Here is a 27,940-nt window from a genome sequence, read left to right on the forward strand (position 1 = left end):
AAACTTGACATGATAAATTGAGAAGGAGGTAATAAACCTCCAGGTCTTTCCATAATGTTTTAAAAGTTCACATTGCAGGAATCCCATTCTAAATGGGAAAGCCTCTGCCTATATATTACATCAATATTTCATTAATTAAATGCATTTTTCTTTCATTCTTTCTCTCTCTCTTTTTGTTTTAATTAGAGTGTTGTCATTTACAGCCAAACCTCTGTTCAGCTTCTATGAAATATTCATTTCCACTTGCTGCTTGATAATGAAGCAGTATCTTGCAGCCCATTTGAACTATTGCAAAGGAATGCATATCTCCAAAGGAAAGGGAATAAATGCATTTTTTTAAAAAAAAAAAAAAAACAACTCAGAACATGTTCAGTGCAAACTAGTTTCAGACAAAGGAAAGGACTGCTAGCTAAAATTTATGTAATACGTTGGCAAGGAGGTGGGAAGCCAGTGAATAGAACTTAATGAGTTGACAGCTGTTGAGAACTCCATGGTGTCAGATTGTAGCATTTGTTTTGATAATTTGCACGTTGTGTGCAAGTAGGAGACTTAGGTAGAAGGGATATCCTGGGACCTGCCAAGCAATTTGTTCCACTGCCTGTGGGGTGCTGAGATTCAAAGTTTCATGGTATAGAGGTTATTGAGTATTTCTCTGCACCTGTTGGAAAAGCTGTGCTTCATCTGAAAGCAAGTTTTGCTTTCTGACTGGATGAGTATTGGGGGTCTACTGTGACAGGGCTATTTTTCTGAGAGTCATTTACCTTTTGTGACAAATGGTGTAAGTTCTGCTGCAGTTTATTTTTGTAGACAAGCATTGCAGTCTCTCTCCACTGAGGAGCAGTTGCTGCAGGAGGTCTCTTTCCTTTTTAAATAGGAATCTGAGTTTTAGGAATATACAGTCTTTTCCATTACTTTGCTGCATTTCAGAAACATTAAAGAAGGAAAATGACTTCTTAGGTCTCTCCTACCTCAACAATGCAGGACAGATTGTTATAGCGTGTATGGGAATTCCATTTTGACAATGTTAGTCTTTCAGCTCACAAGATACAACAAACTGGATACAATCACAGTACATTCCTTCTGATGCTTTATACAGCACTTTCCGTCAAATATTCTCAAAACTGTTTATAAACATTTATTTCCAAGAAATACATGTACATCTTCACTATTTTTAAAATGGAGATCTGACAGGTTAGCTGCCTTGTCACGGTACTCTGCTCTTCTGTGTAATTTTATAGCCATGTTATACAGAAGATCAGACTTGGTCAATCTAACGGTCCCTTCAGACCTTGAGACTTCTGAATCCAAAAAAGAAACACTTGACTGCAGTCTTTCTTGGAATTTCCTACCTTGTGTTATTGCAACAATATGTCTAGTAACAGCCATGGGAATGACTGGGGATTATGGGATTTTGAAAAAATCTATTTTGCCATGTAAAGGAACTCAGGATAATATTCTGCTACACTATGAAGTTCAGTCAACATTGCTACAGCGTCTCAAAGTGCAGAAATGCATATGCTTTAATTATACATGATGATGCCAGTCAAAAGCCTGGTATGGATACAACTAGGCTAGCTTTGGTTATCTTAGCTTGCAATGCTTAGAGATGGTGTAACTGTACCAGCAAAAACCCTCTTTCTGTCAGAATTCCTGGATTGAATGTTGGGAGCTGGGCCAACTTGGATATGCCAGCATGACTGTAATGCCAGTATATCTCTCTAGTGTGAGTAAGGCCAAAGTCTAAGAATTAAGTGATAAAAATGCCAGAAGGCAGCAGCCGTTAATGCCAGTGGCTTCCACGACTTGTTTCTGGATAGCATATGCAAAGCTATTATAGTTATACCATATAGAGAAGAATTTTAAGAAAAAGCGAGACAGCAGGCACACATCATCCCCAAACTATTACTACATTGTACTATCAGCCCAAACTGATACAACCGCTAGTATATGTGCACACTCTGTTATCTGTCTACACAGGGACTGGAGTACTTCAGATACTAGAAAAAATTCCTCTTGGTACATTTTGTCCCCTGTGCTGATCAACCTATCCCATTTTATACATTCCTAAGACTGAGGTTAAATTTACTGTGGACTAATACTTGACTATCTCTAGCCTGGAAGGGCTCAGGGTTTTTTTGTATTACTGAAGACTTTTAATAGACATTATGTAAAATCAGGTATACTTTCTTTTGTGATTTTCACTGTTGTCAACACCATAATTAGAATATATGAGAGAAGGAATTTTTCAGAATGCTACCTTGAAATGGTAACTGTAATATTCAAATTCATTATGCAGAAACTTCATTTCATAATTGACATGAATTTCATGCTATCTTGCAATCCTTACCAAAGGTTATTGATGTCAGAAAAATTACATCGCAAAGCTGAGTTTACAGGCAGCTTTACTGGAACTTTAGTGGAGGAAGTATTTTCATGTGCTTTAAAGCTTCATATCCTCTCTTTCTGATAATGTTCCTTTGGAGAGTTATTTCCGAGTGTCTCACAGCTTTGGCTTTGGAAATATGAAGGGGACAATATAAAAACCTCATAGTAACTGATGCCTTGATAAAAGGATCTGTAGAGCAATACAAAGCTTCTTCACTGGGTGTAGTTTTTGGAGTTTGGGAGGGGAGGGGTTTGCTTTAAACAGGTAAGAGTACAGATGAGCTCAGCATGTTCCAGATGATGTTTAAAGCTGCCTGAATTCCTTTGTCTAACTCTCTCTCTCAGTAAGTGCATTCCTGCTGAGCATCTATTGGGCCGTTAAAACTAACTTTGTTTCTTTTATGTTTTTTTTTTTATTTTACACAAACAAAAGATTTGATTTGCCTTTACGGCTGCTAATAAAGTCAATGGAGAGCTAAATAAATAAGCAAGGAAAATGGCCTTGTTATCCATCACAGGAACCTAGAATTCTAATTAACTGGGGGCTGCAGAGAAGCCCAGCTGCGATAAAGTTTCGCTGTGTCTGTTGTGTATGGGAGTCTGCCTATCCAATGGCGGAGTTTTTTTTGCGTGACAACCATTTGCAACTTGAACCACTTGATGTGGCATTTAAGTAATGTTGAATTCAAATGTAATGGGATCTCAGGAGGTATTTATTGTACTGAGCAGCTCAAAAAGTTGAAGCTTACCTGGCTGGTAAAGCTGGTACTTCATTAATACTTGATGAATCAAGTATGTTTATTAATCTGATGAGTATTTGCTTATGATAGTATTTTGTAGTTCTGTGGCTGTTTTTAAGTTAGGATTGGAGAAAAACAGACAACCTTTCTGCAGTCTGTTTATCAGTTTAATTTACTGACCAATCAATGCAATTTTGAGATCCACCCATAAGATTGTAGTGGGAGTTACCACATGGTTGTTTAGCGATTCCTCTCAGGTACTCTCCCTGTCTGTAGGTTGTGGACACCAGCGTTTAGATTCTGAGTAAAAAATTTGGTAAGTTTTTCCCCATTGACACCTATTGCTGATGGGATTGGTATGGCTTTTGTTGCCTGAGTTTTAACTAATGTGTAGTGCAGATTCTGGTTTCTATCCCCGTGTTGAAGTTGTTAGGCTATTGACATAGCAAAAAGACGGCAAAAAATGAGAATGATAGAAAAGCAAGATTTTTAAGCATTAAAATATTTGGCAGAGGTATTCCTCAGTGGAATAATATCTAGAACTACTAAATTTTGTTTTTATTAGATTTGACCTTGACTATGTTAATATTTCAGTGATAATACATACCTTCTGTTGTGTGTACAGGTATTTTTGTACTAGCTACTGACAATCATCTCTACCCTACATTAAAAGAAGAAGAGTGGACCTGTGGTTAAAAGGATGTCACTATTACTCAGAAATATGTTGTCTACCAGAGCCACCTTTGTGACCTTCTTTGTGTTTTTTGAACATTCTTGCTGTTTATAGATTAAAACTATAACAAGTTTTAACAAGTATGCTGTATGTATGGTTATATGTAGGGTTTTAGTAGCTATTTGCCTTGTGAACTATTCTGTATACATGTAGTTATTCAGGGAGCAATTCTAGGTGTTAATGTATATCTAGTGGGCAAAGGCTTATTCTTCATTTATTTAATCTACATTATCTTTATTCTGCGTTTAAATGTGTTTAGAGACTGCCTTCCCCTTGTGGGCTAATATATGTGTCCTGTGAGTAACACTGTTTAAATGCAATTTTCTAAGTGTGTGATAATGTTCACAGAGAAAGAGGAAGATTTGCCTGGAAATAGCAGTCGAGCACATTAATGTGAATATTCAAAGATAGATGTTTATCTTATTGGACTCAGAGGTACTTACAATAATTGCAGCCTCTGTTTTAAGGCATATTTATTCAGAATGATTATGTTTATTGTTACTTTACAAATAACATACCTCTGACATTAGAATTTAAGTACAACAGATTGGACCACAGAACAGCATTTTTTTGCCTTTATGGATTTTACCATTCCACGTGGCAACTTTCTATGGCCTACATAATAATGAACAACAGAAATTAAAAAGCAGGCAGGAGAGGAAACAAAGGAAATCTCCAAATTAAACAAATGATGGAGATTACTTTGCATGCCCAACCAAGTGCAGCCATGCCTGGAATGGAACACGTGAGCTGTCTGGCAATGAGTGGCAACACTACATCGCAATCTTGCACATGAAGGGGAGGATACTTGATCTGAAGTTATTAGGAAAATTCAAAAGACTAGAAGTACTTACTCAGTTTCTATCTGAATAAAAATTCAGGGAGCACCTTCTTCTTGGGAAAAGTGTTCAAGTTTCTCTAACTTTTAAAATAACAGACCTGTAATGACATATCTCCTATTGGACTGATTCTTCCCCATGACATATTGTTTCTCTTTGGTTAATCCGGGCCTGGGGTTCACTTATTCATCGCTTTGGATTTGACACTAGGAGGGATTCTGGTGGCCTGCCTGGAGTATTAGTGCAACTGGGACAGTGCCTTTGCCTCCTCCACCTGCTGCTGGCTGGGGCTTTTGCAGAAGGAATGTGATCCCTTGGCCACTGCTGTCACTTCCCAGGAGTGACAAATATGAGAACATGCTCTGATTTCCTCCAGTGTAAGTTGTCTGCTGGGAGAGGGTCTCCCATATCTAATTTCTAGTTGATCCTCATTTGTAAAAGATGATGAAATCACTGCTTTAAAAATAGAAGCAGACCTATGTGCTTTATTAGTGAGCACATAAATAGAAATGCCACTTGAGCTTCACATGTGACTGCCTCTTTCTTTCTACTGCATTGTAAGCTTACTTTATAGATTTTGTTTCTTTTAAATTGTGTTGGGGAGAGCACAACATGGTGTGCAGATTTTGAGGCTTAAAAGATTGTCATTAAAGCCACTGTGTTGTATTTAGCTATTTATTTCTTGCTCAGAATGATCTAATCAATAACAGAACAAAATCAAATACAACTCCCTCCCCTCCAAGGAAGAAAAGACAAGCTAAATAAAGATGTCCAGGAGAAAATGCCAGCAAATGACATATTGATTTCTAGCAAAGGAGCAAAGTGTAAATGAAAAATATTCTTCTGACACAGTTATTAAGTGCAGGCTAGCACACAAAGAAAACCCATTTACTCTTACTAGAGGCTGAGTCTTCAAAGGGCAGCTGATTCATCTCCGATCATTTGAGCCTCTAACTTTCTGAAGCATAGGCTTCTCTTTACTAATTTAAAGGATTTTTTTTTGTACTTAGGCTTTGCTTTGAGAATGTAAAATATTTACTAAAAGCCTGATTGCATGCCAGATAAGCAGAGAAGTTATTTTCTCATTTTATAGCTGTATAAACAGAAACATGAGGAAGGAGGCAATTTTCCCAAAGTCAGACAGTGAATTTATGACAATATATATAAAATCAAACAACATGAGGGTTCTGATTCACTCTCCTTGGCAATTTGAACTGGGGCAATTTAAGAAATTACTGCTCCCCAGTGGTTTGCCCTGCCCTTCTGCCGACAAAGTAGATAATGTGTTTGTTTTTCAGCAAGTTTAGTTCACAGCTTAAATTATTAGTAATAAATTGATTTCTGGGGAAGTTTAAGTTAATAAATCAGACTACACATCTGAGACTAAGGTGCATATCAGCAGGATGCTAAATGCTGGCAATAGGCTGAGTTTTTCCAACAGTACTCTGAAAATCTTTATTCAGAGTTTTGCTTCCTGTGCTTTGCTTTAGGCAGATGCTGAAGAGAGGGGGAGGCTGAAGCCTGCACTGCCCAGTGCATTCAGCGCCTGACCATGGCACCACTCAGAAACTGTTTTCAGAAAAACTGAAATTGAGAAGTCTATTGGATAAACTCTGGGAAACAACACTGTGCAAACTGATCTGACTAAGGTTTCAGAAACATGCCTAAAGTCAAAGTCCTGAGCAGTGTCTGACTTTCAACAGTTCTGTCCATCCAGCAGCTCTCTCTGACTTCAGGATAGGAGTTGTTGTGAGTTCAGAAGTTTTTTAAAATAAGCCATTTAGCTGACCATCTGAAGAAGGTTTGTACACATAGTGCATCTTTCTTCATGAATTTTCACCTATACAACCACCATCTGCATTATTTTATTATGTCAAAAAGAGAACACTGACAATTTCTGTTTCACTGACAGGTCTGTTTCAAAAATAAATAAAAATATAATGGAGGAAAAGCTGTATCAAATGATGAAAAGGACACTTTGAAGATTCTTCCACTGTGCCTACTCTGAGAAGCACTACACTCAGAAAAGGGCTTCAATTACAATTTTATCTTCAAGTTGCTTCTTTGAAAACAAGCAAATAAATGTCAAAAGGAGCAGTAGGTTGATAAGGGGAAAAATGACTCTCCTGTCATGCCAAAACTATATCTTTTGTGTTTTAGCCAAGAATTTTTTTACAGTCCAGTCCAAAACTCTTGCAAATCTTGAGGGTTGCACCAAGAAGTTTGAAAAAGAATTGTTGGTTGATCCTTTACCATATCAGGTCAAAAGGAGCACTATTCTGTTAGGAAAGGAAAGAAACAGAAAAGCAAGTGCCTCTGTGTGCATGTGTAATCAATAAACAACCAATCTATATTCTCGGAGATTATTTTTTATTTATTTATTTAGCTCCTAAATAATATGTAATTTCTTCAGGCCAAGAAATAAATTGAAAGGATTTAGAGGGATTTGCTTATCAGCAGAGCACCACGTAGCATTACATTCCTTCTGCATTTGGGAAGGTACACTGAAGTTGAGTTAAGCTGCTGTGGTTCAATACTTCTCTTTCCCCTGTCAGGGTGCCTTGAACAACAGATGGATTAATCCTCCACACTTCTCTTCCTCCCCTCTTTGCCTCCCTTCTCTTTTTCCCTCTGCCCACACTCCTCACAATATTGTCTCCCTTCCCACTACCAGCACAGAGGGACAAAAGGTAGAAACACTGATTTTTCCTCATTGACTTTGCACAGCCTAGGGATAGAACAAAATCCCTGACATTTAGCATCAAATGTGGTCAGGGAGAGGCAGACTTTACAGACTTGATCTATTGATTCTATTGAGACAGGCTTCGAGTTTTCAAAGGACTAATTCAGCTTTCAAGGCTCCTTTTAAACATAACTGCCCATTACTCGGGATTGATACACAATTAGGAGTGGGGAGGGGAGATTATTTTTTGCTTTCTCTTCCTTAACTGACTTTTAAAAATCTCTTGTCTACTATACTAATGGACAAATGGCTGATTTTGGTACAGGGGTAGCTTTCTCATGATCCCTACTTAATGGTAGAATTTGACAGCAAATCAGCTTTTGCGTCCAGCCAGGATTGCAAGCCAGGAAATGCACTAAGGCTGGGCTAGTGTTGAGGAACAAATGCTTGCTGGTTACCAACCAGCTACTGGCCAGTCAGGGTCCTGGGCACCAAGGAATGGATTTGTTCATATGGTGAGAATAGGTCTGCAGCAGCGATATCTCTTTGCTCTAAGTACAGTATAGCGGCAAGGCTGTGCTGGACAGCTTTGCTGCCCACTTTGGAATGGCATAGAAAGAAGAGAAATGCCTAATAACGTGTTTATTTTACATCATGATAGGGATAGGATGTAAATACCAGATGAATTTAGATTGAATTAGATTCAACTGAAGATAAATGGGGCAAGTTCTGCTCCCCTGGAGCTTATGTGCTAATAGCATTCATACCTGAATGGTTCATACCTGAGTGACTGACTGCATTATCTCAGTGCTGGTAGTTTCTGGTATTGCCTTGGGGAAACCACTCTAGAGTTAATAGAGATCCCTGGTGAGACTTTTCTTGCTGAAAGTCATCCTAAAATTTTTTGGCTTAATTTTACTCACTACTGTTTCTGAACTTAAATAGTTCATCTTCCTTCCTGAAGTTTATTGCACCCTTCTGATACTTGTAGACATTTATCATAACTTCAGTCCTCATTAAACCAAGCTCTGATGGTCAGTTTTGCTAAGTCTGTCTCATTCACATATCTCTCTAGTCTTTTCATCATTTCGGTGGCTCTTTTCTGAATTGTGTCCAGTTGTTCTAAATCCTTTGGCATTGGATTGTCTAAAACTAAATATAATGAGCTATGCTCTCTTGGTGTAAATTGTTGCAGCTCAATTGAAATAAATACCAGTTTAAACCAACAGAGAATTTGGCTCTCTTGTTTTAGCTTTCATTTTAAATGAGCTCTATGAAGAAAGATACTAGTTTCATGTTCTTTGATGCGTTGCCTTTGTAGAGGCAGACAAAACCTCAGCACAAAGTGTGGAGTGCAAAGCACTTGCACAGCCTTGCCTGTGTCAGGGTACGGAAGAACGTGCTGTACTATCCAGTGCTAATGAGTTGGAGAGGATTAAAACACTTTAGCCACTGATAGTAAATCCAGAACTGTCCTTAACAGTTTATACAGTCCCAAATTGCACCTTCTTTTATAATACCTCATTATGTTTTGAGCAGTGTTTGAAATATTTCCCCATTTGTATGCAGATTCTTTCCATCAAGATGTAGTAGCTTGAATTTGTCCAGGCAGAATATCTCAGGCCTGTTATACAATGATGAACTCCTGCATATTTTTCAAATAAAGATAAAAAGAAAGTAAGAAACAAACATAAGCTGTAGAAAGGACAGATGAAGGATTTCCATTTGATTGAAACAGTATGAACACAAGTTCTTGAATACAAGTTCTTTGAAAAGTGCAGTTACTGAAATACTATCATCAAGCTAGAAATGATGCCTAATGAGACTGAGATACTTCCCCTGCTATCACCTTTTGACAAGGCAGCAAATGTCTTGAGCCTGTTCGTTCCCAAGGAACATCCTGATTTCTGAAAGGTAGAACAGCATCACTAACACCTGGCCTTTCTACAGGGAGCATTCACCCTGTATACCTTTATGTGCTGAAGGCACAACACATTGCCCGTATTTTGTAATAAATTTGAGATATTTAGAAAATATGGCAGTATGGGAGCAGCAGAGAAATTCAAGTGATTGGATTTCGGGAAAGTTTGTTGAGTTTTGGCTCTGTCTATTTTAGATGTGAAAGGCAAATACACTCTTCAGATAATTGCTGCTGTATTCTCCCAATGTTGGGAAGATTTCCGTCTGGCGTTTTGTGGTGGTTCCATGTCAGCAGTGACTGTAAACTGTGGTTCCTTGGTGGCAAAGTTACACTTTTCTCACACCTAAGCATTAAGTGTTGCCTTTCAAATAATAGTGTTGAATAGGGTCGAAAGTAATGTGTATGGTGTGCAGAAGAGTTTCAAACAAAAGGCAGGCAGGAAAAATGAATCCTACTTTACAGAGTGAAGCAACTGCCAAGTATATACTTTTGGAGCAATTTGTCTGCAGAGTTTGAATTTATGGGTCCTTGTCTTTTCTTTCCCACTAAAAGTGAGAACTCCATCATTCTTGGATGTGTTATTTATAATTTCATAAAGCTGTTCTGTAGCAGGACTTATTTTATCCAGTATGCTTAATCTCTATCAAATAACGGTGCACCCAAACAACAAGATGCAGAAAAAAACTTTGTGCTTGGAGAAAAGGAAGATTCAGCACCTGCCTTTTTGTATAGAACAAAGGAGCAAAGGTTATGGATCTAAGGCATAAATTGGGACTTTTAGCACTTTGGAAAGATCGGAAGGGAATGGAATTGTCTTGACCAGGTCTTGCTATGTCATCCCAACTTCTCTTTCACTTTACACCAGTGATGTATAGAGTAATGAACAAAGATGCAGAACTATCACCATGGCAAGACTGAAGAGGCCCTTAGAGTGAATAATTAGGAGGAGGTGATTACAGAACTAATAATTTATTGAAAGGAACAGTGAGCCAATTCAGTGAAATTGAAAAAATTTAAAGATAAATATGCTGATAAATCCTCCAGGGTGGACTCAGAGTTTAGCACTTTCTCTTACCCCAGTTTTGTTCCAAGGCAATTTCATTAAACACTGGGGAGAGTGAGAGAAAAAATAATAATATAAAATGCCATAAAAAATCTTTCAGAGGAAGGAATAAAAAGGGTTCCTGCCAGAGAGATATTTTATTGAAAGTTATTATAATACCTATCTTTAGTTTTATGGCTCTTAATACAGGGCCAAGCAATTTCAAAGCTGGGTTTTTTTTAAAAAATGAAATATCTATTTTAGTATAGTATGAATTATTACTTTTAATATAGAATTTAGCTAATATATAGAACAGAAGATATTTTCTCTCCTGTATTTCTCTCCAATGAAAACACAAGCATCATTTCTATCACAGCATATGGAGAAGTTTCATTACCATCACATTGCCTATGTGTAAGAAAATTTAGCATTTACCATCTTCAGGTCATTGAATGGACATTAAAGAATTAATCCAGTTATCCCCCCGGGGTGATGCATGAGTATAATCAGCCTCATTTCAAAAACAGAGAAAGGGAACCGGAAATGGAATAACTGATTTTGCTTAATGCCTCACAGTGAGTTGCTTCTGATGAGAGTTAGTGGGGAGAGTTCTGGGGCCACTGCTAACTAGCCTGTGCTGTCTCGGGAAGTTTAATAATCATCCAGGGAAGATTATCAGCTCTGGGATGGTATGAAAAGGGGCAGATTCCAGTTACAAGATTTTATTGTCTTCTGGAGGATTCCTCAACTCTGTTTCTGCTCTTAGGAATTTGCTGCTGCTTCTCTCTGAAATAACTTTATTCCTTTGGGATAATTCAGATGTTGGTATCTGAGCTGAAGGTGCATGGAAAACCAATATGTGATGGGACTGGAAAATCAGTTAGTGATGAAGAATGATGGAAAGTACTGAGATTAAAAATACCAGATATGAAATAGCAAGACAGATTAGTGTACTTATCTCTTATATAGTTTCTAGAAATCTCATTGCTGACCTTGACCAAGTCAAAACACTAACCCTGCTTTTGGAGATTTCTCTGTTTTCTAACACTCATTCTTATGTAAACAAAACCATTAGCCTGGAACAATCAGCAGCCACAGTGCCAGAAAAACTAGAATATCAGGGGAAATATCATGCTGTGGATGTGGGGAGATAAGGACAGAGATTAACTGATAGAATCAAGGGTGGAACCAATTGTGAAAAAGTGCAGATACAGGTCACAGCTGGCAGATTTGGTGAGCATAGCACACCATACATTTGCATTTAGTCTGAGTCCGACTGTTCATGCCCTTCTCTTTTCAAAACCAACACAAGCTACATGCAGATTTTATAGAAAAAAAAATAGAACAGCTAGTAAAGAATGTACCATAAAGTATGTTGCATTTGATGTCCTTAAGCTGCTTATTAGATGGGAAATCGAATGAGAAGATTAAAAACTGCCAGACCTCGTGACTTTGCAGCTCCTACTGAGAGTTCACACTTTTGTCAAAATTCTGCATCAGCTAACTAATTTCCAGGGCCAGTGCTGTGTGTGAGTGGCCAGCTGACTTGCAGGGCCAGTGACATGTGTGATTGACCGGGAGGCACCATGGACTCCTAGTGCTGCTCCCTGTGGCTGCTCTTGCTGGTGTGTGTGTGGGGGGGGGGTGCTCAGGGAAAGCATCCAGAACAGGACAACGCAAATAGTGAATACACATTTGGTCTTCAGTGCGCGTGGCACAGAGCCTTGCCAGGCCAACTGTGGTGTATTTAATAGCTCTGGATGGATTTTTTCTACCTTTAATTTGGCTGATCACTTTTTAATACATCTAACCTTTTATTACCCACCAACATCCTGTTGCAAGGAGTTCCTTGGTTAAAAAAATTCATTATGTGAATAAACATCCTCTTTTGTTTGTTCTGAACCTGCTACCTTTCTGGTTTTTTATGAAGTCTCTAACAACAGAAAGAGGATAAAACAAAGTTTATAGGGGAACTTTTTATTCTATATAATTATTATATCAGATATGTGATTACACATTAATGTTATATGAAGCCCTTAGATGAGAGCAAGAAAGTGGGTAAATAGATGAGTAGGTGTATCAGTTGAGTCACAACCACATATTGTTGTAATTTTCATGTTTATTTTCTACTGCAAGCAAATTATTGCTTTTCCTTTACAAGATCCTAGTTGTAAATTGTCAAGTTTTCAACAAAGGGCAAAATCATATCTATGTGCTTTAAATCCAAATTGAAAATTAAAAAAAAATGCAAGAGTCTTAGCACTATCTGAGCAGCATCTTTTAATAGTGATAGATAATTTTTGTTTTGTTTTGTTTGGAGTGTTATATTTGACAAGTATACAGATTCTGCAAGTGTTTCAGGCATTTGTAATATACATTTCCAGTTTCACTAGCTATATTTCACCTGCTTAAAAATCTTTCTTGCAGTATAGTTTTGTTCACTTATTCCAAATTACTTAATAGTGGTGCAATTAAAAAATAGTTTCTTCCTCGTAAGGGACAGCTGTGTTTCAATGTTGGAGGATGTGATCACTCTTTATATGAATTATAAAGTCATTTGGTGTCCTTTGGGGTAAATAATGTTTCATAAAATATATATGACAGGATGAAGAGAATTATAGGAAATAAATTTATATTTTATACATTCCTTCTTGCTTGACCTCTTCCTAAATAGACAAACTTTTAAAGCCAGTTTGTTTTAGGAGAGAGGTTGGCACCCAGATGTCAGCAAAAGCTCTTCCATTTTCTGTGACTAGAAGAAGATGTTGAAAAAAAACAGTAACGCCTGAGGCAGTAGTATTTGTACATATCTTCTTCAGTTCCTTTTAATCTTGCCTCAACATGGAAGTATTTAAACATGAGACTACTGCAAGATTGTATCCTATGAAATGTTACCCAAAGGCATGCTAGGCAGGATTAAATAACATAATAGAGGATTCCCTTACCTCATGACTGTTTTCTTGCAGATACTCAAATATTATTTTGTAATTTTTCTTTGTAGCCCACGAGTCCTATTTTTGTTTCTTTGCTCACTCTAAATCACCAAAATCAAGAATAAAAGAATGTTAGGTTGAATCTGGTCTTTCTGGCAGACTGCTAGGTTCTGCAAGCTTAAAAAGCAAAGAGGAGGGAGAGCCAGAAGTGTCAGACAGAGGGACTTGCTAGCACTAGGACCAGAGAAGGCTAAAGAAAAGATCAGGACCTCATAACATGTATGTAAAGATACGTGGGTGCACTCAGCATTTTGGGGACAGTCGAAACTGGCTTACAAGTATACAAGAGACCTTATTTGAAGCTGGAGAGTCTTTTTCAGGAATGAGGACTTCGAAGACTTGTAATGACATAAGAGTCCCAGGAGTATTCACTGGGAGTACTACAATACAATGTATAGTAGAGGTATAGCTGCCCTGCTTCCAAGGAGCTCTGATTTGAGCAGTATCTCCTGTCTAGCAAGGGACATTTTAGTTGCTTTGTTTCAAGAGTCGTTTTAGTTGTTTTCTTTCAGGAATCATACTACTGATCCTACTGCTTAGTAGAATAGGAAGCTTTCTGCAAGGGGGAACACTGCTGAGCTGGGATGATTTTGTACTGTGTGCAGGAACGTTATAACCTGCGTCCAGAGGCTGCCACAGACTCTCCCTAATGGTCCACATTACTAATTCAACTAATTGCTGCAATTAGAGGCAGGAGATGCTACTGGGAAGGCACGCCGTTACATTTCTTTCTAACATGCTGCAGTACATGCTGCTCATTAATTAGTCCAGTAGCAGAGAAAAAAAAATAATAATCACCAGCTGAAGATGGAAAGGAATGTGCAGAAACTTGTAAGGGCCATGCACAGGCACAGTTTGGTTTAAGCCTTTCGGAGCCAGACTTTCCAGCCTACCAGTCCAGTCACACCCAGGTTAATCCCTGAACACTTGGCAAGGTAGCAGGCTGAGCTGCGTGTTGTGCATACCTGAAACTTGCAGCAGGTCATCACACTGCAACAGATGCGCAAATATAAGAGATTTCCAGCCAAAGAGGTGCATTCTGCCTAAAATGATTAGTGGAGCAAAAAGTATCACAGCCTGACAGAGAGTGATGCATTTAGCAACACAGCAATGAGTCGTGTTATCTGCCTGGGTGATGCTTATTATCTGAGGTTATCTCGTTCATTTTTCTCTGCAGAAAGCATGTTCAGCCTGAACATGCCTCCTGGGTTCAATCTCTCAGTAGGTGCCTCCTGGCTGGCCCTACATAACATTGGCATTTATTGACAAGCCCCACACGCCCTCGCTGGACATGGGTACTGGGGCTGCCAGAGGAAGGCTTGCCAGCCAAGGAGGTGTCATAGCCCCTTGTACTTACTGTGTTCAGCAGCACAGCACAATCTGCCTGCTAACTTAAACAGCACGGCAGGAGTGCTGCACCTGTGCACACCTGAAATATTCAACAGCACAGTGTAAGTGCTATTTCTCCAAGAGGGAAATCCAGCTCCAAGAAGGGCATATTTACACAGGCATAACTGCAATGCTTGGTATAAGTTAAATATTTTAAAAGATACCATTTTGAAACATTTATTCTAGAATAGTTCACTGCCTCTGTAACAGCCTCTTGACTAGCAAGTACCTTACACTTTTTTTTCTATTCTGTTTGCTTTGTTCCTTTCCTTGGCATGCCAGACAACGGATGACATTGTTTCATCAGCTGAATGTTCTAGTGATGATGAAGACTTCATTGACTGTGAGCCCAGTACAGGTAAGTCAGGTCAGTCTTCTTTTGCTTGCTTTCTTATTTCATTTGCAAAAAACAATACATACATATATTTATATGTGTGTGAATGTATACATATATATTCTTATATGTGTATACATATATGTGTGTGTATATATATTATGTATATATACAGTGTATGTAAAATAAAAACTATACAGCCAAGCATCAGATCCCATGGACTTGGCAATAGCAAAACATAGATATGTAGTCACTATTTAGTTAATATAAAGCTGTTTTAATAAAACGCCAAACTTCCTGAAACTGATCCCAGTTAATTAATTGTTAACATGTGTGTAACAGTTACCTCACTGGCTCAGTGAGGCAAAAATATTAGTGTGACATGCAGCAAATAATAAAATTTTGTGAAGTGGCAAGTGAGGTGATTGTTTAAAAAAACATAAAGGATATGAAAGTGAAATGACAATGGATTATTAGTATTATTTAATTTTCATTAATTGCTCTGAAGATGGACTGTGGAAGTGTACATTTGTTCATGGGATTTGGAATACAGTTAACATGGTAAAATGTTTATACTAATTTTGTTTTCTGTGTGCCCAAAGAAATTGGAGAGCACCAAAACATAGGTCTAACACAACAAAATTAGTGGTAGGCTTTACCATGTTATCTGCAGTGATGCTTCAAAATGTATCTATTAAAGAGTCAGGGTCAAGAGACTGACCATATGGAACTGATTCAACTTCTCCCTTTTGATTCAGATACATTTTGATAAATTGATGGCTTTCCTTTCTGGTGAGATATATAATGTGATATCCAGCAGGCAACTGCAGTCTATTTTATTTCTTACAGACTTTTTCAAGTCTTCTTTTTTGAGGCTTGCCATAGTTAAGCATTTCTATAATAGAGAACAGATATCATCGAATTTCTGTGTACATAAAAAAAAAAAAAAAAAAAAAAAAAAGAAAGAAAAAAAGAAAAAAAAAGGAGATTGGTCAGAAGCTTTTGTCCATAAAGGCAAAACATATAAATACTTTTTTTTTATTTTTGTTTTGTTTGTTTTTGCTTTGTTTTGTTATTTGGGTTTTTATTTTTTGGCTTTAAGAAAATCCCCAGAAAGCATTATAAATGTTCTCTTCCTAGTTTCCTGAAGCTATTTGATTACTACAATAGTAACATTAACATTCACCTAAGGCTAGTGCTTTCATATTTATTTTCTACTTGTAATACTATACCTGCATTTTTTGGTAGAACTTGGTCTGCAATAACCTCTGATAAGAGTTGCCTCGTAGCTGGGAACTTCCACCGCCTAACAGTCTTTGAATTCTCAATTTCCGGGAGACAGCAGGGAAGGCTCTGACACACAAACTGATCCTACTAAATAGTTCAGTCTACTCCCATCTCTTTTTTTCAGAGATCTCTATGAGTTTCTCAACTCCTCACCTGGCATAGAAGCAGTCCAAATAATACTAGATTGTGGAACATAAACAGTATGGGCACTGGGATGTATGTTGGGATCTTAAATAAAGACAGCAGTGAAACATCAGCATATTATTATGAAAATGAGACATGAATTTTATAAGACCATACTTAAATGACTAATGTACCACAAACGATATGCAAATGAATGAGTAAGAACCATTTCATTAAAGCTTCACTAAGGTTTCAAGACTTCAGCTTTTTTTTATTCTGTTTGCCAAGCATTTCAATTAAAGGAGGAAATAGGATCTTTATCAGACTCCTCCTTTTATGCTTTTGTCATTGATGTTTCAACGCAGAAATCAAAGCTACTTCAATAACTATAAATTTTAATAGCAATGTTTTCAACTTTTGGTGCCAGTGGAAAAATCAAAGTTTGAGGAGAAATCTGGTAAAACAGGATGAAATTTCAGAGTGACTCAAGAGCCTACATTCCCAGGCTAAAAATACCTCTCTCCTGGCATATTTAAATAGCTAAGGCTACAAACAAGTACAAATTGGATTTACAAGAATGACTTGCTTTTGAAAATCTTGCTAAGCATTGCACTTTCCACCTCTAAGTGCCTACATACATTTGAATATCTGTCCTTTAAAAGAATATGATTCACTGAAAATCTACTAAAGGTACACTAAATCCACTAAAGCTACTTAAATGCTCTTAAAAATTTCAGCCAGTATTTTTTATTGCACTTATTTCCTCTCCATAGAATGGCGGCCCATGTGAGCCACTGAAATGTGTAGCTTTCCTTAGGAATTAATGTGGCACTGAGAAGAAGGATTAGCCTGGTGGTATGTTAAATATGGTCTGGTGGATGGGTACTTGTTGGGGAGATTTGCACTTTCATGTTTTGAAGTTTCCTGCCCTCAAAGGCAGCGGGGTGCAAAGTGACCAGAGGAAGGAGGGACATACAGGTCTTTTTGCCTCCTAAAGCATAAATTTAGCTCATTCTTTCATCTTAAGAAGAAAAGTAATGGGTTTATGATGTTCCTCATTTAGGTTTCTTTGTCTGTCTTAATATCATCATTCCCATTGTGTTTGGGAAAATAGAACTGTATCTTTAATATATCTAATATCAAAGCGTTCTTCAGAATATATTCCACTGTGAGCTCTAAAGTAATCTTACCTGGTTTGTGAAAATCTAGCAATGCTGGGTTAACTAAGCAGATATCTGTGCCTTTCCATTTCACCAGCCCAGTCAGGAGCCTGGCCATATGCCAAGGTCTGGTACTTAAATGTGTGCATTGTAGAAAGAAAAGAGCTAGACTATTTTGCTTGGGCTTTTTTTGTTTTGTTTTTTTTTATTTTGTTTTTTGTTTTGTTTTTTTGGGGTGGGAGGGTTGTTTATTTTTTTTAATTTGGACCATTTAAAATTGCTTTCTCTTGTTCTGTTGACAGGCATTTTACACTGCTTTCGGGCTTGCCTGCTTACTTTTGCAGCAAATTGAAAATTAAATGACATACATAGATCAGTGAAGGCCCCTTTTTGTTGCTCTGATAGTGTGTAGCTTTTAAAGCTCTTGATTTTCTGCCAAACACCAGGACCTGGCCTTCCAGCACACTCAGTGCTGTGGTCCAGTAATGCAAAGGTTACTGAACTCACTGCTACAGCAGTGAGATATAGTATACATCACTACGAACCTGCTGTGCAATAACCGAGACAAGGGCAACAGAGAATGTCACCCTGCAAATCAAAAGCTTTCAGATTTCATATGGGTCAGAATCCAATCCCCAGATCTAAAAATATTACTTTGGATTTGGTCCTGGATCAGAGAGTCCATTTGAAGAATCTGGTTTCAGTTTATTCAAAGATAGTTCAAAAGACAGAAAATCATGTCCTATTTGAGGATAAATACCTTATGAGAACCATTTGCCAGATCTTACTTCCACTTAACTCTAATTGTCTGTTGAATCCAAACCCTGAGTCTCACTAAGCATACCATCTGCATCTGAATATGTGCATCTCTTTGAAAGAAGATAGTGCAAAGGAAGTTTCCTCACACTGCTTCCTTTGGGCTTTTTCTGGCTAGCTTCAAGCTGTGTCAGGTTAGTTGCACCTCTGTGTCCCACTTGGAGAAGTGATTTCTGCTTGGAAGCCAGTGAGTTAGTAGAGCCCCCTATTCAGAGACCGAGAGATATCACAAGAATTCTGTCCTGACAGCTGCAGCTTACAGCCCTGCTCTTTGTAAAAATATGTGCATCAGGAATTATACTAGTGGGTGGTGGCAATGACAGTTATGAATCTAAAAATCAGCTTTATTTTACATAATGAAGAGGAAGTCTTTGTAGCTTCAGTAATAAAAAGTACTTGGTATTCATCTTATTGCAAAAGAGTCTAGATACCTTTAGTGTCTCAAGAATGAATTGTCGTAAATGCTACACAAGGCACAAAACCAGTTTCCTCTACCCTGAATAAGCATTGACTTGATGCATAGCAGAGTCTCTCTCTTATCTCTATGCAAATATTATTTGTCCAATACATGTTTGAAAACCTTACAGCTTCTGTGTCAGAAACATGATGCTTTTATCAGGTATGAATATGAGAATCTGTTTTGGCTTGTTTTGGGGAGATTTGAGGTTTAAATATTCAGCTTTCCGAAAGTTGAGCCCAGTGTCTTGACTCTGCACTTTCAAACACAAACTGTTGCAGTGTTTTGATCTGTAAGGGAAACAACATACTCCTGACTAGGAAACACTGTGCCATCTTGAAAAAAAGAAACCATTTGTCTCTTTCCAGTATATTAGAGAACCCCTTCAATTCAGACCTCACCTCAATGCCATGAGGATTATGCTTATGCTCCTGACAGCTGCTGCTATCTCCTAGTGCCATTAGGCTTGTTCCCGTTAAGTCTGTCTTTTAGTGTGGTCCTCTGGCACCACTGAGATTAAATGTTAGTAACTGGGCAATTGATTGGAACTGGAGCCCACAATGTTTATTGTACTAGGCAAAACAGTAGGAACAAAAACTCACCAATAAATCTGAATCTTGTAATATAACCTCTTGAAATGGTGTGTATGATTTAAACCTTCTAGCTCTCTGGCTGGACACAGTCTGCAATTCTTTCTGGTTTGGTTACCAGCTTTTCCTTCCTATCAGCCTAACTCAATTTCCTAGGTTAATTTTTTTTCCCACCAGGGAAATTTATTTCATGTATTTCATTTCCCTGAAAGCTTAAAATACCATAATGCTGACACTGTGGAATCAGACTGATAAGCCTTTCCCGTGAGGGACTGGACACAGCAAAAAAAACCCCACTCAGTAGAAATTTCCAAATCTGTGGTTCTTTGTACTGAAAGTTATATAGTGTTCTGTAGCATATGCACATACACAAGGGACACGTACACTATAGGTATGCTATCTGTATCTATCCACTTCCAGCCTCCTGATTTATGGGTTAGAACAATCAAGCGTCCAGTGCCGCAGAGCAGGATTCGTGTAGTCTGCCAGGGTCACAAGATTTATTTGCAGAAAGCAAGCAGACTGTCTCCTTGAAGAGTCCGCAAGCAACCAGCGCAGTATGAAAAGCAGTATGCTAGAAGTGAAAAAAAACCTTTATTAAAGAAACTAAGAGGAATGTTGATTTGCCTCTCATCCTCCACAAACTGCACCAACCTGCTTGAAGCACCCAGGGGATTTTTGTTGCTTTCCTTGGAAAAATGCTTCCCCCTGACAAACCCAGTATTCAGCAATACTCAGTCTCTTCCTGTGTCATGCAGGAGTTCTGCCTCATTTTGCACACTGTGAACAAGTAAATGGCCCTTAAGGTTGGGTGCATGTTTACATTGCAAAGCAGGTTTCTCATTCCCCAGGAGGAATGAGAGGCTGAATACTATACAGGCCCCAAGGACAGAGACTCCTCTGCAGCAGACTTACCAGCATGTAGTAGCAACACTTGTTTGATGGAATTTCCTGGCTATGGTCTTACGGCCAAAAGAAAAGCAAAAGAACAAGTTTTACCAATCAATTATGCAGATGACTTGCAGGACTTTTTATTTTCTTTTTTATGTTAAGATTTTCTTTTGGGTTCGATTTTAAGCATATTGGTCTTTTTCCTATATAAGCTCCAAAAGCTGTACTCATGAGGATATTTTATTTATGTATGCACTATACCCAATGTGTATATACATACATATATATATATATTTTTATATATATATATATGTATCTATATATGCATATACTGAAGTAATATATGACCAATATCAGCAATAGCCCCTATCATCCAATCACATGTTTACACAGAAATTCATGCCTTCATCTAACCCTGGCATCCACTGATGTGGACAGATGCATGATATTGTTATTTCTTGGTGAACAAAGCATGTTAATTTATTTTTCTTTAGAGTTTTTTCCTTCTTCTGTTTCTTTATTTGTTCACTTTTAATCAATAGTTTCATCTACCAATTATCCTTGGGGAAGGGTGGGCCAGGAAGAATAAAAAACTATACAGATATATCTATCGATATATACACACATACTCTATGTATATAGATAGATATATACATTGTATATATTTGAAGAACATTTTCTGTCATTTCACTCATCTTGTGCCGCATGAATTTTTGGTGATTGATATTTTAGTTTCTTTTATGTTTTTTTCCCTTTTTTGACTCGCAATGGTGCCATATCGTTATTTTTTAATTTTTAAAATCATTGCTGTACTTTTCAATTTATATTTTTGGAGTTCCTCCAATACAATAATGATTTACTCATCTCAAGAAAGAGATACAGATTTGCAAACCAATAAAGGCAACAAAATCTTTTCTTGCCATCCTTAAAATACCCACATTTTCAGATAAAAATGCATCCCAAGAAAGTTGTGTGCAAAAGAATGAAGATTTCCCCCTTTTTTCTTTTTATTCTTTTCTTTCTCCTCTATCTGTTTTTTTTTAACTTTAAACTGTCTCTAGCCTTTCTCTTCCCTTTAAAATTTTTTTCGTTAATTTCAGAGAAAAAATGTCCAGAAGGAAAAAAAAAGAATCCCCCTTTCCCCTGTATTCTCCTAGGAAAATTTCTTCAAACAAAAAACTCCCTACCAACTGCAGATGGCATAAAAAGAATTTTATTGCATTGCAGAACATCTATTGTATCTTTTTTTTTCTGGGTCAGTGCAAGATCATTTTTGTGGCATGCTGTAGTTCAGCTGATTGAACTAACCATGGCCTTCATTAATCTGTGCATGGGCTGTGATGACGCCATCTCATGTTTCATCAGAGCTACGCATTCAGGCTAACCAAGAAAATCTGTAGTGTATGGTCTGGGGGGGATATTGTTTTAATTTTATTTTTAATTGGATTATAATTTCTAATTTTTGGAACAGTTATACCGATACCATCAGCTGCTTCTAGCAGCCTCAGCATTATGCATCTACTTTATTTTACGGGGTTTTTGCTCCTTTTTTATTTCTCGGTAGCAATCTTATGTCTCGTCTTTGACCATCTGTCTTGTCAGTGTCTTGAAGTCCATTGGTCCTGTGTTGTTGTGTGATTCTGTTCTCTGTTCGTAAGCTGGTGTGCCCTCCCTTGCACTCCTGCCCGTCCCCCTTCCCCTGAACCCTTCTTTACCTTCCGATGCAGTTGGGCCCCAAAGGGGCAACAAGCTTGTAATGATGACCCACTTACCTAGGGTTCAGTATGGCAGTCATAAGGTATCCTTATAGCTTCTCAAGAGGGACCAGGTTTGCAGCTGGAAAGTGTTTAAGCTTTGCTATCATTCCACTCCTAGCAGAGATGTACTGGCATAAAGCTAAAGCGACTTCTTATATGTGATCAGCTTTTCAGGGACTTTGTATGTGCATGCTGACGTCTTAGACTAAGAACTCCTATCATCTCTTCTTCAGGCTCCAGGAAAAGCTACATAATGTAGTTGGCTGTATGTTTAACTCTAAAGCACAGAGGCCTTTTTATGAAAAGCAATCATGGGAAAGGAATATCACTGTGCACATGCAATTGAAATGATATCTATATGAATGTATTTCTCAAATCCACAGTTCACAGACATTTGTACTTAGGAGACAGCTACAGAAAATGGTGCAGCCTTATTTTGTGGGTCACTGTTCTGTTTGTTATTATGTGATAGCTGCCTTTTTACTGACACTAGGAAGAAAACTGCTCTCAACCTGTATAACTTGAATTCAGTTCTGGAAAGGCATTTGGAGTCTCTTTAGCCATATGCATAGTAAATAGAATTTCTGACTGATTTACAGATTTGTATGAATGTGATAACATGCAAGGCAGAAGGAAACAAATTGGGTTTTCAGGTGGCTGTTTAGATTTGAAATGCTATTTAGACAAAACATCCTTTGGCTTGTACAGCAGTGCATTGCCCAGTATCCTTAATTGTGTTCTCACTGAGTGGACTACCCATGTTAGTGTCACTGGAGGTCTCAGTGCGTAAGCGTACATCAACTTGCATCAGTGGATCAGCTCATGATAATGGGGAAAGATGCAGCCAGTATCCTTGCAAATAATGTTTAGAACATCATGAAAAGCATACTTATACATACTATTAGCACAGCTAAAATTCAAATTATTTTGCAGAAAATCATATGTTCTGCAGGGGAGATGAGAAATCTGGGAACTTTTCTTACCAGAGCGTAAGGCTTACCTGTTTAATCTAAGAATTACCAGAAGAGGGAAGTGATGGGATATGTTCCAATCTCTAGCATGGAAGAATTTACTATAACTCTCCTTACCAAGATAAATGATTACTGTACTTGTACAGGACTAAAAAGAAAATAGCATTTCTTTAAACAATAAGTGCCAAGCATCTTATGCTTGGTTTCTTCTCAATTTGTTTGTGGTCTGAGAAATATTACTGAATGCTGTTGTAGCAAAAATGGATCAATATTTAAAGCTTGAAAGGTTTACATTTTAGATCTGTACATGTTTTTCACAAAAATTAATTCTTTCCAAATCTAATGTTTATTCTTGGAAATTGCTTAAATCAACTGCTCATAAAATTATCATCAGCAAGTTCATGATTCTGTATAATACTGCTTCCTGTCAGATAGACTGGAACAGTCCAGGTGGTTATCATAAACACTATCTTACAAATAGCAAAAAAAAAAAAAAAAAAAAAAAAAAAAAACATTTTTTAGCTCAAGTGGCAGGTGTTACTGGAGCAGAACAATCTGAGTTGTAGTCCCTCTGCATCATGAAGCTCAAGGTAGCCTTCATGCTGAGGTACTGTGATGACTAAATCAGGTGTCCAGTCATCAGGACACTAACCTCTGGACTGCAGATGAGCTGCCCTTTCTTACTGTCCAGTTACTTTTGTTAGTCTTCTGTAGGCTCTGAAACCTCGACTGGTCTTCTGCTGTAGAAAATGAGAGGCTAATCCACATGCAGGATGTGCTATAGAATATCCAGTTGCATCTCATTTTACCCCACTAAGAATATATATGGAATTGAAATGGTTAATGTACTTTCCTTTTCTCTCTTGGAGCAGGCTACTGACTTCAGCTCCTATGTTATTCATCACTGAGCTGGGAGGGGAGCTGGATTTGAGCCTATGATAAAAATCCTGAATTCCTGTGTGTGTCCCCTTCCTAGCTATTGATTCCTTCTGTGACTTTGCATCTATATTGCTCATTTGCCTACCTGTAAGGCAAGGTAAATTACTTAGCTGAATGAGATGGAGGTGAAGGGAAAGAGGGAGATTTAATTAATATTTTAATGAACTTTGATATTCACATTCAAGTTGCTATGCAAAGTACTAAAATGATACTGCTAACTACCGCAAATGTACAAGCCAGCTATCTAATTGTTAATGTGTCAGTACTAAGTGCTATCTTCACCTGCCATGGTTTCCTACTGAAACATTGCTCTTTATTTTTATGAAATAGACATATGCCTGTAAAAGTAACAGGAGCTGGAAGGAGACTGTTGTCATGTTATCTTGTCATTAATCTGAGAGAAGCTGACTGCTAGAGCTAACAGTATTTTAATTTAGTGAGTATTTTAATTCTTCAAGTGCAGGAGGATAAGCATAGGGCTTCCACTGGTAAGGTAGGCAGCCAAATCGCATTTGTTGCCAGCTGGACACTGTTGTGACCCAGAGAGTCCAAGCACACAGAGGAATTTGGTGAGGAGAATGATGGATGTTCTCAAACAGGAATGCTGTGAAATCTTGTTTGTTCCTCTGGGAGCTGCTGTTGTTCTTCTGCCTATCAAGACCAAACATGATCAAAAGTTACTACTCTGGGTCAGAACATTTTAAGTGAACTCAAAGAAAAGCAAGTGGTTTTCATTTCCTTTTTCTTTTGTTTTCCAGCCAGCTCTAGTAGCAACTAGAGATTTATCTTCTTTCCTAGGCCACCAATGTGAATTCAGGACGTGAAAGGTAGTTTGTCTGACCTCAGCCTGGAGACTTGGAGAGTTTTGTTCTGGGCTCCTTGGAATTTTGCAGGGGTTTTGGTGCAAGTGGAAAGTTCTTTGTTTCTAACAGTGAGGAGGAGGGAGTGAGGAGAGTAGGAGCAGCAGGTAACAAAAAAGCAAACAGAGGCAACCTTGGTGTGGTGGTGATTCATCATCCTTCTGCTTCTTTCCCTTAATTTATTTTATTCATAGTCAAAACTTTAAATTCCTTATTCAGGTGTCTCTCCTTGATAGACAAGTAAATGCTAGTGAGCAGGCAGAAACATGGCTCATATTTTAGTTTCTGACCAGCGAATTTCAGTGCCCTATTTCTCAAGTGATCACTGTCAAATCTGTTTCTCTCATCTGAGTTTAAAAAAATTGCAAGCCTTATAACTCAAAGAAACCAAGGGGATAGAGAAGATGGTAGTAAAAATTAGGTCTCAGATTGACTCAAGAGACTTTACCCTTATTGTTGCACATACTGGGAGAGATGCACAGACTTGGAGTCACTAGAGAGGTACTTCAAGGAGTTTACTTTTCTGCTGATTGAAGATCCTATCTGCCAGCATCTCATACTCTAGACATTTGTAAATAGGCATATCTGCATTCAGAGAGGTCACTTCATGTAGGAGGAAAAAGACAATCATTTAGATAGCTTTGTCTCTTCCTTAGGATAATTTCTTGAATGATTTCCCCACTTCTACTACCTTTTCTGAAGATTCCTACTCATATTCCTATATTGTTTAGATGATAGTCAGAAATAACCATATCTTATTTTACCCACTTAACTTTGAATCTTCACAGATAATTGTGATACACTGTAAATATCTTAATAGCATAAGGTTAGAATCCGAAGAACTTTCCTTTAAATAAGGGTAAAAGTTTTACAATTTTATTTTATTCCAGGTCAGTTTATAATAAGTTTGGCAGAACAAAAGCCTTCTAAGCAAAAGATGAGCTAGGGTATAGAGGTGAATTTCAAATAAGTGATAACACAGATTGGATTTTTTTTTTTTTTACTTCTAATGTTTCTTCTAATGTTTATTACAAGATAACTCTAATTACTATTTTTACTCTACCTGCAAACAGTAATGAATCAGAGATGTGATAAATATGGTATTTCTTTGCATGCAAAGCACATACACCTAATTCTGTAGAAACAGAATCTATGTCATATGAATCTAAATTTAGAAATTGACATCAATGTATATGTGCTCTTATTTCCCAAGTGTTAAAAAAAGAGTAATTTTAATTTCTCTAAAATTAAATGAACAAGGAACTAAGGAAGGGACAAAAATTCAAATATTTTCTTAATGGGGAACATCAGCAGGGTACCATTTTCATTAAATATTGCTTTTTTTTCCCAGAGTTATCATATGCAATTAGAATGAACCATTTTCAGACTATATAAATTAGTATCATGAGTGAACTACAACATATGGCCCTTTTGATACCAGCACTTTCATCCCTTGAACTCGCATCTTGATCAGAATTTTGCTTCAAAAATAAACAATTTCTCCAGTCTGTCTTAGGTAATGTAAGTTTTCATAGTTTTGAATGTAAGATCAGGCCCACAGTCTGGCTACCTTCCCTCACTGCCTTCCAGTTCTTTTTATAAGCATGTTCTCTGAACTTGAAGCCATGTGCACTGTCACATTCTGGCAATCCCTCTAGTGCTGTGCCTATGTTATCAAGCTGACACATGTCTGAAATACTAAGATATGATATTTTCAACCTGCTGGGACTTGCTTTTTATCCCTGTTAGCTTTGATTTTCAGCTTCATAAAATGTATGGGAGAGAAAGGAAAAATAGCCAGTGACACATTCAGTAGCACATGACTCAGGAAAAGATTTCGCATTACGGGCAAATGCATGTATATTAGGCCTTTAAATGTCTATAGCCACTGATTATTTAGCTTGAGACAAGGAGGAGCTGCCTGGTTTCCAGGAGATAAATAATATCTGTGCATCTTCTGGAAGATTACAGAAGCACACTGTTAAAGAGGAATCATGCTGAGTATCTACAGATAATAGGGACAGAAATACTGTTTCGTTCCTAAAGGATTTTGTTATATATTCCTTTTGATCATCCTGCCTTGACCTGAAGTTGCCTTAGAGATTAGCCTGAAGAGAGAGTTCTACAACACCTAGAATGATACCTCAGTAGAACAAGAAACATAATGTGCTCCTTCTGGAAAGTGCTGGTTTTGTCATAGAGGCTGAAATTCCAGAGCTGTTCTGTGTGTGTGTTCTTCAGCAGGTCTCTGCAGTTACAGTGCAAACACTAAACAAGAATGACTGACTCCAAAAGAGGAGAGAGTAGGAACAAAACTAAGGTCATTCTTAACAAAGTAGCTGTTAATTAACATGGAGGAAAGAGTCCAGGGTGACAGCTCACTCTGTCAGAGGTAGAATTCAGAAGTAATTCTTTTTAAAAGTTACTGTACCTAGAGTAGTGTAAAATGAGCAAGCATGGGTTCAGAGGCAGCCCATGGAAATACAATTACCAGTCAGACTTGGTCAGGGGCCCATTTAATTCAGTGCCCTATCTGAAGGTGAGGCTAATACTAAATTGTATTCTACTTCTATTTTCAGCCCTGATAGATCATAAGATATCAAAGCTTATAATCGTGTCAAAGGGATTATCACCTTGTCTTCTTTCCATTTCACTGTTTTGGTTCCAATTCATTAGACATAAGAGCTAGAAATCAATGCTTTATCCTATTTGAATGCAGCTGGGAATCCCAGTTCTTGAGTGATATGAAGCATTAATTATTTACTTTAAATGGTGTGTGGGGAGCAAAGATCATTCAGGTTTTGAAACTGGGGATAGAAGCAAAAAAATAATTACACCGACTTGATTTGAAATCTCAAATGTCCACTAATTTGACAAAATACTTAATTCTAGTCTATCATTGCACTAAGACACATATTATTAAAACCTTACTAAAGCTCCACAAACAAGGATTCATTATTGTACTTCTGCTGAGTCTCAAAGCAACTAAATACTCTTTGGTCCCATGTGATGGTGTTACAAGGGCCATCA

General features: G+C 37.7%; 1 protein-coding gene across 1 annotated transcript in view; it reads left to right on the forward strand.

The window, feature by feature from the left end:
- NRXN3 (neurexin 3) overlaps positions 1 to 27,940 on the forward strand; it is a 721,730-nt gene that overhangs the window by 662,638 nt on the left and 31,152 nt on the right. The window contains exon 15 of the mRNA XM_062576209.1: positions 15,008 to 15,083. Within this exon, the coding sequence (XP_062432193.1) occupies positions 15,008 to 15,083 (76 nt within the window). The remainder of the gene's footprint in view (positions 1 to 15,007; positions 15,084 to 27,940) is intronic.

The sequence above is a fragment of the Rhea pennata genome, chromosome 5 (genome assembly GCF_028389875.1).
Source record: "Rhea pennata isolate bPtePen1 chromosome 5, bPtePen1.pri, whole genome shotgun sequence".
NCBI classification, from domain to species: Eukaryota; Metazoa; Chordata; class Aves; order Rheiformes; family Rheidae; genus Rhea; species Rhea pennata.